Source organism: Crocodylus porosus, unplaced genomic scaffold (assembly GCF_001723895.1).
Source record: "Crocodylus porosus isolate Cpor-Errol unplaced genomic scaffold, CroPor_comp1, whole genome shotgun sequence".
In the NCBI taxonomy this organism is placed as follows: domain Eukaryota; kingdom Metazoa; phylum Chordata; order Crocodylia; family Crocodylidae; genus Crocodylus; species Crocodylus porosus.
The window spans coordinates 223,685,858-223,697,691 of record NW_017728886.1 but is presented as its reverse complement, the minus strand read 5'-3'; the positions used below and the strand labels follow the sequence as shown (position 1 = coordinate 223,697,691).

Here is an 11,834-nt window from a genome sequence, read left to right as displayed (position 1 = left end):
CCAGTTCTATCACTGGCATTTCTGGGCTCAGCAATCAGCCATTGGGGGGACCCTTCCCCCCCACTGGCTCTGTGATTGGCCGCGGGGAACTGCCCCCCCCCCCGATTCAGGAGGTACCAGTCGCCTATGTAGAAGAGAATATAGCTTTGCCACCCAGAAGCATCACCTTTACCTATTAGACACAGGAAAACATAACTGGATCAACTGGAAGCTGGTTAACTTAAGCAAAGGGTTACGGCTTTGCTTTTTCTAGTCTTCATCTATGTGTACACAAATTTAGATCAACATATTTATTGGTAGAGGTGATCATTAATGTTTGGTTATAAATCTATTTTTGATGGGGGGTGTCAAATACAAAATTTCTTATTTTTATAACAGTTAAAATGATCCCACACAAATTCAATTCTAAAACATTCCTTGGATAAAGTGTGTATCCATACTTGCTCTACTGCAGGTGAACACTGCATAGTTCAAGTTAAAACATACTCTGTAAGTGGATTCTTCTGCAGCGCTTGGGTTTGCATCTTCTACATTTTTTATTTGATCCTGTCCTCCCATCAATATTCTGGCCGATTTTCCTACTACTTCCAAACCTGCTGTTTCTGAAGCTGAATTTGCATGCGAGTCTTCTTCTGTTTGAGAGTTGGGACACTTTGATTTTAAGAAACTCTTTTCCTCTCTGAAACAGCAAAAAAAGCCCACCAAAGCTTATTTAAAAAAATACTCTCTTAAATGCTTCTCTACACACTAGCATCACTAAGTATCTGAAACTCTTGTATCATAAGACAAAATTTCCAAATATCAGAACTTGGAAGAGTCAATTATAACCAAATTGAGCATTTGAGTTATTCAGGAAAATAACATACAACAGAGTAGGAATTAAATAAAAAAAATCATTAGAATAGTACCAATAAAAATAAGTAGTTCCATAGGTGTGCTATTTTGAAAACCATCTAACAGTGTCCTAGAGAAAACTATATAATTATTTAATGTACAAGTAGAATTTCAGTAGTTTGACTTTAAGGTCACAACATTAATATTAAGTACCTTCTAAATCTCCCTTTCAATACTTACAAGTTAGCACACAACTGAAGACAAAAACATTGTTAAAACATCCAAAAGTATGATCGTCAAATAAGAATAAGTCACTAAAGATTGTTATTATTTCAGATCAATGTCTGTTTGCATGGAAAAGATCACAGGAAAGTAGGGCTAGAAGGGACCTCACTAAGTTAGCTAGTTCACCCCGAACTCAAGGCAGGATCTTTCCTGACTAAATCATCCCAGCCAAGAGGCTATCCAACCTCTTGAAAACTTTCAAGGATAGAGATTCCACAACTTCTCCAGGTAGCCTGATAACCCTCACACTCAGAAAGTTCCTCCTAATCTCCAACCTAAACTTCCTCTATTGCAACTTGAAGTCATTGCTCTTAGTTCTGTCCCCTAATGCCAGAAAAAATACTGTCTTCATCCTCTTTATAATCACCCTTCAGGTATCAAATCCCCACTCAGTCTTTTCTTCTCCCAACTAAACAACTCTAGTTCCTTTAGTCTTTCCTTATAAGTTACTCTTCCCAGGCTTCTAATCATTTTTATCATCCTCTGCTGGAATTTTTCCAAACTGTCCACATCCTTCTTGAAGAGTGGGGCCCAAAATTGGACAGAGTCCTCCAAGTGAGGGCTCACTAGTACTGAACAGAATAAAAGAATCACTTTCCTTGATTTGCAAGATACACTCTTCCCAGAACGGTGTTAGCTTTTTTTGGTTGCAATAAGAGTACATAGTCTCATATTTTGCTTATGATCTACCATAACCCCCAGGTCCTTCTCTGCAATACTGCAGTTTAGCTAATCATTTCCCAGTTTTAATATGTTCGAGCAATTATTTTGTCTCAAGTGGAGGATTTTGTACTTCTTGCTGAATTTCATCCAATTGATTGTGGACCCTTCCTCCAGTCTATCGAGGTCATTTGAGATCCTACTCCTGCTCTCCAGAGTGTCTGCAACTCCACCTAACTTTATATCATCCACAAATTTGCTAAATGTGCATTAATTTAATCCCATCTTCTAAATCATTAATAAAGACATTAGACAATACCAGACCTATGACAGACCTCTGTGGAGTTCCATTTAATACCTCCTCCCAACTAGACACAGAGCCATTCATGTTGGCTTGTTAAGCAAGATGATTGAACCAGTTTTGTATCTGCCCTACAATACACTTTCATTTAATTTGTATTTCCTTAGCTCGGGAGTTCTCAAGGAGGATAGCCAATGGCTCTGATATCACCTCAGCCAATTCCTTCAATTCCCTGGGATGGAACCCATCTGGCCCTGCTGACTTGAAGGCATCTAGCTTTTCAAAGTAATCTCTAACTTGTTCTTTGACTACTTTAATCTGTAATTCTCCTTCCCCATCTTTGCTGCCAACTGCACCCACCATCTGGTAGCTATTCCTATTTGTGAAGGCTGAAGTAAAAAAGGCATTAAATATCTTAGACTTCTTTTCTTCATCCATAACTAGATTGCCTTCTGCATTCCATCAGGGACCGATGGTTTCTTTGGTCTTCCTCTTATTTTTGACATACTGGTAGAATTTTTTTTAATCACCTTTTATGTCTCTTGCTAATTATATCTCAAGTTGTACCTTGGCCTTCCTAATTTTCTCCCTACATGCTCATATACTTATATAATCTTCTCCAGTTTCCACTTCTTGAAGGATTTCTTTTTGACTTTTTAAATCAAAGCAATGTTCTAATCTCTACTCAAAGTCATAAACAATATACAGTGCAATTCTTTCCACCATTTTAACATCAGGTTAGAAACACACTTTTGGAATTCTACTTAGCATGTCAGATTTTAGTCTGCACCTCTATTTCTGGATGTTTTTTCCACTAAATAAACAAATAAAATGGACTGCTCTAATTTAAGGCAGGACATGCCCTTTCATTAGAGAGTGACTTAATTTGTGTTTTTGCAGATTTCGCAGAAGCTAGAAGATCCCAGATTGTCTGCAAAATCTGCAAAAATACAACAACAAACAAATGCTTGCTCTCCAGTGGTCCTTGCTGCCAGGAGGGGAAGGTGCTGGTTGGCGGGGGCAGCACAAAGAGCAGCAGGCAAGCTGCCCCCTCATCCCTCCTCTTCTTGCAGGGCTTTTTCTGCCAATCAGTGCTGAGGGGTGGGGCTGCATGAAGGACAGCCAGCAGTCAAGATGGCAGCCACCCTCTCGTCCTTTTCCTCCAAGCCTGTCTGCCAGTCTGTGCTAAGGGACTAGGCCTCTCTTCCAATCAGTGCTGAGGGGCAGAACTACTGGAAATTTAGAGCTTTAGGGCACAATCAACCCATGAAAATTGCTAAGTTCCCCTGCAATTTAGGTAGACCCCCACCTATAGAAAATATTTAAACTGGTGGTGGAAGAAGTTCAAATAAGAATTTCAAAATCCAGATTTTAAAAACTTTCACGTGAACTTTGTATCCTCTTCCCATTCTTTTATCCATCTTCCATAGCCATCCCCTTGAAGGAGATCTAGGTTTTCTAGGCCTTCCTCAGTCCAAGTTGATACAAACCCATCTTTCTTGCTTCTGTGAGTGTGCCCAAGCAGGCAGGCTATGGATTTGACTCTCATATTGGGTAAAGTAGCCTCTCCCACTCCTCCTCTTCCTTTCTCACTGAAGAATTTTTCTTTCATGTAATTTTTGAGCTGTTAGGCTTCAGAGAAAATAATCTTTAACTAAAAATGTTGTTTCATAAATTCTGCAATGGATTTAGATAATCAAGCAGAAAAGTAATTCAACAGATTTAAACAATTTACTAAACTTAAAAAAATGTTGATTTCGAACAAAATGTAGTAATATAAAAGCAGCCTAAGTTGGGTGTCCCCCCCTCCTTTTTTGGATGTCTATAAATCTGCCAAAATAAAATAACTTCAGTACATAAAAGGATTTGAGTAAAGGAAAAAAACAATCTATATTGAAAATATTACTTTCATAGCTATGATTTAGTACACTGTAAATTTTATAATGGATTTTTTTACACTGGGAATAAAAAGATACAGTGTCATATCCCAACATTTCTTTCCATACAGATTTCTGCAATGGAATTCCAATTTTCACTGGTTTATGCTGCAAGGAATTAAGACAAATTTAAATCTGGTTAAGCTGCTATGTCATGATGCTAAAAATTGTCACAGAGTACAAATCCCTTTTTCTGAATGATCTGTAGATTTTAAAACAGAAATAGTGATAATTTATTCTGATATTTTACAGAAAACAATGAAACTCAACCAACCTCTGCCATGTGGTTGAGGTGGAATACCTTTTAGGAAAAGGATACATTCTTGTGACAATCATTTAGCCTAATTTCTTACAAAGAGGAAAGGACCTCAACAACAATTTCTGCACAGTTAAAAATGCGATACATTTTTAATATGGGATCACTATCTTTGGCAAGCAGGGAAAAAAAGCAAACTGGTTAAGCAGGCAAGAGTGTTTATTAGCTCTGGAAGTTGATTTACAGTTTTATAAATCCAGTGGCCCACATCCCTTTCCCAGAAATGGAGTACTTACCGGCATATTCCAGATCATTTCAGGGGGGTCGGACTTGAAGATCTACAAGGTCTCTTCCAACCCTACTTCTACGATTCTATGATATTCCTGTCTCTTAACATAAAAGATGTAATATTGTCTATCATCACCAGCAGGGCTTTTTCGTGAAATAGAGGCAAGACGTATGTGATGCATGCAAGCTGAATTGCTCAGTGAAACTGCAAATGAGCTCCTTCTGGACTAGACGCATCTGTCACCAGGGCTTATCACAGTTCAGGAGATGCAAAAATAAAATTTTAAATACAGAAATTGGATCTTTCCCCCACTGAAAGGACTTGGGATATATTGAGTCTACGTGCTCCTTCATCTGATTGCATATTTGCTTCTGCCAGCACCACAAGTAGTGAAAAGCAAAAAATGTGCATGATACTACGGCCCCAGTAATCTTAGACTAGATTTACAGAAGTGTTGCAATGGGATTTAAAAAGATTTCTCCTCACTTACCCTTAAAGAATTAAAATGTGTCTCATGACTTGTCATAAAGAAGAACTTTAGACTGGCCAGTTGTTTGCACATACATGAACTCAAATGATTAGGGTCCTACTTAAATCATGGTTTTGTGATTTTCACATAAAACCACAAAAAAAGACAAACCAAAACAAACAAACAAACAAAAAAAACTTTTCCAGCAATTTTGTACGGAATTGTGGGGGAAAAAAAAAAGCTTACTAGAATACAAAGAAAGCACAGAAAACCCTGCAGCCATAGATCACGTGGTTTGAGAGAGAGTTAGTGAGAAGCTAAGCTAGTGACATGGACTCAGAGAAGGGGCAGTCAGCAAAGCAAAAGGGTTTTAGCACCATCCTTTAAGAAGCCAGATGTAATGCTGCAGCAATGCTACAGTCTGAAGATGATGAGTGAAAAGAACTCCAAGAAAGCTAAATACTAGGGCTGTCTGAAGCTTCGGTCTCTGATTCAATTCAGCAGAGATTCAGCCTGATTTGGTGGCTGAATCTCCGAATCTGAATCGAATCAGAAGATCCTTTAGTCCAGGGGTGGGCAAAATGCGGCCTGCAGGCCACATGCGGCCCGCCAGGCCATTCTATCCAGCCTGTGGGGCCCCTGAAAATTTAGACAATTAGTATTTATCTGCCTCTGACTGCCTGTCATGCGGCCCTTGATGGCTTGCCAAAACTCAGTAAGTGGCCCTCTGCCCAAAATAATTGCCTGCCCCTACTTTATTCTCTCCAAATTGAATTGGAATCCTCCAAATAGATTCGGAGAGATTCAATGATTTGGACACAGACACAGCTTTAAACATTTCTTCTACATTCCTCAAGGTACCAGGCAGCTCATGAACACTGAGATGGTGGGGCAGATAGAGCGTCCCACGGGAGGTCCCCAGCGTGTTCGGCGGCGGACCCAGAAATGGACCAGAAGCACTTCCAGTCCAGTTCCAGGTCTCCTATGGAGTGCATGTGGGACCCCTTTCCCACCCCCCAGCTCGGTGACTGGTATCTCCTCAGTCTTTGGGAGGCACCTGGGGGTCTCCTGCGGCTGAGCCAGGGTCGGGGGCAGGGCGGGTCCCCCACATGCTTAGTGGTGGACCCAGAAGTGGACTGGAAGTACTTCTGGGTCCACTGGTCCCCCTCACCCCATGCTCCTGTGGGACACTCCAGCTGCCCCACCATCTCAGCACTCACGAGCTGTGCCTGATACCTCAAGGTATGTAGAAAAAACATTTAAAGCTGTGTCTATGGCCGAATTGCTTATTCTCCGAATCAGCATTGAATCTTCAGATTTGGATTCAGCCGCATCAAATCAAGACAGTGATCTGAATTAATGAACTGAATCTCTGTCCCCCGAATCGGGGCGAATCTGAATCAAATACGGTGCACTTTGCACACCCCTACTAAATACATTTTAGCTCAGGATCATGTAAAGGAGTTTCTTATAGGAACCTTGCATGCTGTAACAGGGGGTGTTCTCGAGGCTGATCTGTTATTGGCCCGCCTACCTGTTTCTGGGCCAACTGCCCACCTCCTCACCTGCTGTGCTTTGATGACATATAATGATGATTTTATATAGGCAGGAGGCTACCCATGTCTTGCCCCGATGCCAGGAGGTGCTATCTGAGGCTCTGTTCCTCCTCTACACCACAGCCCAAGCCTCGCAGACGGCATCCACTGTTCTTATAGTCACCGGCTCCACACTAGGCCCTAGAATTCTCCAGTCCAGACCCTTACCAGATCCCTCCCATCCGGCAGCCTACTTCGCCCTCATTCTGGGCTGCCTAACTCCCTGAACAGTTCCCCCTTTGAGGCGTGGTCCCCCAGGACCTTTGGCCACACAGGCCTGTACCATGGGACTGGGGGACCACTGGGAGTGAGTGGGGGTACAGGGGCCACACCCATGTCCCAGGGCCAGCGCCAGCGGGGCTTAGAGCAGGGCGGCAGGGGTACAGGGGTCCCGGCCGGCAGGGGATCTGTGGAGCTGGGCCAGCTTCCCTCTTTCCCTCTGGCTCCACAGACCCCCTGCCAGCCTGCGCCCCTCTCCGGGCCCCACCAGTGCTGGCCCTGAGACATTGGTCCCGAGACACTGGGACACTGGTCCCAAGATGGTGACCTGGGGGCAGGACACCTGTCAAGGGGTGGGGCTACCCATGCAGCCCTCGACAGCTTGCCAAAACTGGGTAAGCAGCCCTCCACCCAAAATAATTGCCTGTCCCTGGCCTAGAGCCTTTGAACAACTACCATCTACCTTGGGTGAGCACCACTGATGGGTGACACTTAAAGGCACTATTTACTGTTGCAATGATGACGTATTGCTTAACTTTATATAAGTTGAACACTGTGTTCCCATTGTGGGGAGGAGAAAGGGGAGGATAAGTGGGTTTTTGGGATAGGCACAGTCCTCTTTTGAGAGAGGGCGTGTAACAGGGAGTAGAGGCTCCCCATTACTTTAAGGGGAAAGCAACAGCAGAACATTCCCAGGTTAAGGGAAGTACTGCCTTTGATGAGCTGGCTGCAGGGAAATAGGTAGCCAGGGGCCTGAGATTATGAGTGCCTATTGCAGGGCTAGCTGCTCTGAAATAAGACAGCAGGGAACAGCCCTACTTGAGTAGCAAGGGCCCTGCTAAAGCAGCTCGAGCAGCAGTTGGAAGCTGCCTGGTGAACTAGCTATCAGGCCCCTAACTGGAAACCCTTGTGGGTAGCTTGGGAGCCACCTGACTAGAGGGGCAGAGCTTAGAAGACATACAACCCCAGGGCCTGGGCCAGGAGGTGTCAGTCTGGCTCTGCAAGTTGCAAGGGGAAGAGTTCTGCAGCAAGGGGGCTTATATTTTAGTTAAAGGCTTATATTTTTACTAAATATTTATATTCAGTTTAATTCAGGGCTTACATTTTAGTTTGTAGTTTGTACTGGTGGTTTGGGTTGGGACTACCGGGGGTCAAGTAGGACCCAGCTGTGCCTGACGGGCATGTGGCTGCTTTGAGCCCTGCCAAGGGCTGGGCTCAAGATGCAGACAGGTGGCACCAAAGAAAGGGTTGAAGCCTAGACCAGATAAGGCTGGAACTCAAGCAGGAGAGGGCCCAAGCAGGATGGAGTAGCTAAATCAAGCCAGGGCTAGTGAGTCCTGTGCCCAGTGCAGGGTGAAATTAGGGCCAGAAAGCCCAGAGCCCAAAGCATGGCAGAGACAAGGAACTGGAGCCTAGAAGTCAGGTTCAGTACAGTGGGCCACCAAGAGGAAAGGGGCAGAAGCTGGGAAGGCGGAGGCTGCAAGGAAGAATGATTGGACTGCAACATTTGCAAGGCATGGGTATGGCTACAGGGGAGGTCAGACGCCCTGGAATTAGCCCTTAAGGCGACAAGTGCCCTGGGGGCACAGATGGGCCAGGAAGGCTCACTTGGCACTTGAGAGGCTGGATTGGGGACCACTGGAATCTGAGAGGGACCTGCTGGCTGAAAGACAGACAAGAGCTCAACCTAGGACCCAAAGGAAGCCTCCCTTTATTATACATCAACTTACTACATCAAGGCATGGCAGAAAAACAAAAAGGGAGGGTATCCAAGGAGTCAGAACAGTAACACACAGCAGTGGCGGTTTCCTGGGTATAAGCCAATGAAGCAGGAAGGAAGGTAATTTTTGTTTTCTTCTATGGAGGTACTGCATGCGAGTTGGGAAGCAAGGTTGGACTGAGTGGAGGGGGGAGGGGGAAAATGCTTTCCTTGGCTGGGGGCAGGAGAGCAGGACAAAGTAGATGGCTTTTGATTTTGCACCCCAGTGGAGGGGAAAGGGAGAAGTTCGTTTTGCTGCCCCTTCCTATATTAATCTTTTATCCTCTTTCTATAATCATTTACTGTAAGTCCCCCTGAGGGAAGGGGGAGAATAGCACGTAGATCTAGAAAATAAATAACAAACACAAATAATTTACCATGAAGTAAAGTGGATTTACTGAATGTAGCCATTCATGAGAACAGCTCTATGCATGCTCTTACCCTTTGGTAAACAAGTGTTAATTTAATGCAGTTAACCCTTGACGGAAGAGAGATAAGCTGCCATGTATTAGCTTACACTTGGTACAGGGTACAGTCATGCACACTGACAGCTACCACGGAGCAGATGAAATGCAGTAAATCTCTACTCTGCTTATCATGCAGTTACTCATTCAAGGGTCCATGCTCTCAAACTTAAATAACTCATATCTTTCAAAAATGGTAAATTCTTAATGGTGTCCACACTAAACACTGAGAGCACTGACTTCAATACAAAACACAGAAGCTTTCATTCAGAAAAAGGTTGCTAGCAGCACTACCATCTGCTTTTACTTAACAGTCTATTAACAGTGATTCTCAACCAGGGTGCCATGGCATGCTGGTGAGCCTTGAGAGTCTTTCAAGGGTGCTGTGGGGTATCACTTAATGTTAGCACTGTTAGGCTTGCAAACATGATTCACATGATAATAGCCCAGAAATACAAACAGGAATTCACACCATTAAAAACATTCTAACCTGTTGTGGTCTGAGTCCTTTGCAACTGAACTGCTATAATATTTTTTCTATAGTAAAAAGTGAAAACACTCAGACTTCTTGGAAAATGTCAGTTGTCAAGTCTAAAAAGGATGAGAACCACCAAACTAAAAAGATATGCATTTCAGTCCAGCCCCTCTGGCTTTTTAGTTTGTTCCTCTTCCAAATGAACTCAAGCACTTGCACTGAATATACTCTCATTCTAAAAAGGAAAAACAGGATGACAAATATTTAAAGGAGCAGCCACAAGAGATTTTGGTTCCTTGGCAAAGGTTAAAACCCAACACTTATAAAATCTGGAGCCCAAATGGTACCTGATCTATATTATTAAACAGATACAGGAAAAAAAACCCCACACACATAATTTAGAGCAGTGGTTGGCAATCTTTAATAAATCACAGGCTGGAACCCCCTCCACCCAGCTCTGGTCTGAGACGTCAGGTGGCTTTGGCAGCAGGCCAGAATTGGGGGGGTGGGGCGGCATATTTCCTGCACAAATGCTGAGGCCAAACAGCTGGGAGATCTGCATGTGCTGCTGCTGCTCCTCCCAGCCCCCTTGCTCCCTGTAGGATTCAGTTTCCACATGGTAGGCAAATATCCTAGGGCTGGGGAACTGCAAACTGCATCACTGCTGAGGCTGCTTCTGTCCACTTGCCTTCTCTCCACCCCCGGCTGCAGCATGGGCACAGCTAAAAGCTGTATGGTCCCAATGCAGTTCCCCTGCCTGTGCCTGCTGGATGAGCTGTCAGAGCTCTACAACTTCTAACTTGCCTGGGAGAAGCTGGGTTGGAGCAAGGACAAGTGGCAGTGGTGCGCGTGCAGCTGAAAGCTCCTTGCAGCCCAGCCCAGCAAAAGGTGCAGGTAGAGGAGCTGTGTCTGAGTCATGCAGCTTCCAGTTGTGTCCACTCCCCACTCTACTTGGCTGCGGTGCAGATGCAGCTTCCAGCCTGTGAGGAGCTGTGCTGGGACTCCCCCACAATGCAGCTGGCAGGCAGATGGACGGAAGTGAGGAGAAGCACTGGTAGCTCAGAGAAAGTCTGCAGCTCCCCAGCCCCTGTGCAGATCCTCCCATGCTGGAAGCTGAGCCCACATGCATTTGGGGGGGTGGGGAAGGGAAGGGGAGCTGGGAGAAGTGGAAATGGCAGTATGGCCACAGGCAAAGCCTTCCAGCTCCCCAGGAAAAATTCTATCCAGGGACTATATATCCTACCCAGGAACTGTATATATTGCAGAACCCTGTTTTAAAGAACAGGTTTGGTGCTCATTCTCTCTTTCGGCTTAGATTGACAGGAGGATCTGAGACTTAGCTAGCATATCACACCTCTTAGCAACAAATGAGGGAGAGAGAAGGCAACCTGAGTGCAGGCTTAGGCCAGCTGACATCCTAATTAGCAGAGTCCCAAGCTCCTGAGCCTTAAGGGCAAGGAACCAAAAGCTTTAACAACAAGATCCAAACCCAAGAGCTGAACACATACAGACACTTGCTTAAAGAACAAGCAGTTTAAAAAATGTCTACTCTGTACTCCCACTTTATTACAAACTTAATGCTAAGCTTTTGATGATTTAAAATCAGCAACAAGCATAAGATCCACTAGGGAAATGCTGATGAACCAAGTGTTGTACATATGCTATTATATATGTATTAAATTCCTCAGTAAATCACTGGTTGTTGCATTTAAGGGAAGCTACATAGAGGTATTAAGAGAAGAACTATGTACTGAGCTCTATTAATGGTTTAGATACGAATGATCTTGCTTCAGGATGACAACTCAAAGTCCAGCCCTACTCCTCTATGACCATCACAGACAGCACCTTCCCCAGGTGAGCAACACAGGTTCCAAAAAGGAAACCATAGAGGTAAAATTAATCATCCAGAGCCTCAAGCTTTTATTTGCAAAGGCCCTGTCCTCTAGTAGTGGCTGTAGAGAATAATATTTTAAAAAGTGACATGACTGAGCACAACTGATATGGTAATATCAGTTCAAGATTTCAGTGAGCCTGCATGGGTGCTACTTCAGAGTCTTGAGGTCAATTTTGTTAATTAACATTTATTTCATTATACGAAACATGAAAAATTAAGGATGTAATATAGAGGCACTTTAGCACCTGCAGCTGAGGTGGCATGACATCTAGTGGTTAGGTACCTGGTGCCAGGAGGATAAGTTAAGAGAAAAGAATTAATCACCTAGGCTCCACATATAGTCAGTGTGGATCCAGAGAGCTGAGTGTGCCCCATCATAGGAGGAGTGTGATGACAG

At 44.1% G+C, this 11,834-nt stretch overlaps 1 protein-coding gene across 2 annotated transcripts in view; it reads right to left on the bottom strand.

Annotated features, from left to right (window-relative positions):
• The window catches only part of LRRCC1 (leucine rich repeat and coiled-coil centrosomal protein 1), a 52,842-nt gene that overhangs the window by 21,790 nt on the left and 19,218 nt on the right, over positions 1 to 11,834 (bottom strand). For both annotated transcript variants that reach the window (XM_019549917.1, XM_019549908.1), the window contains exon 8: positions 487 to 679. In XM_019549917.1, coding sequence (XP_019405462.1) covers positions 487 to 679 — 193 coding nt within the window. The remainder of the gene's footprint in view (positions 1 to 486; positions 680 to 11,834) is intronic.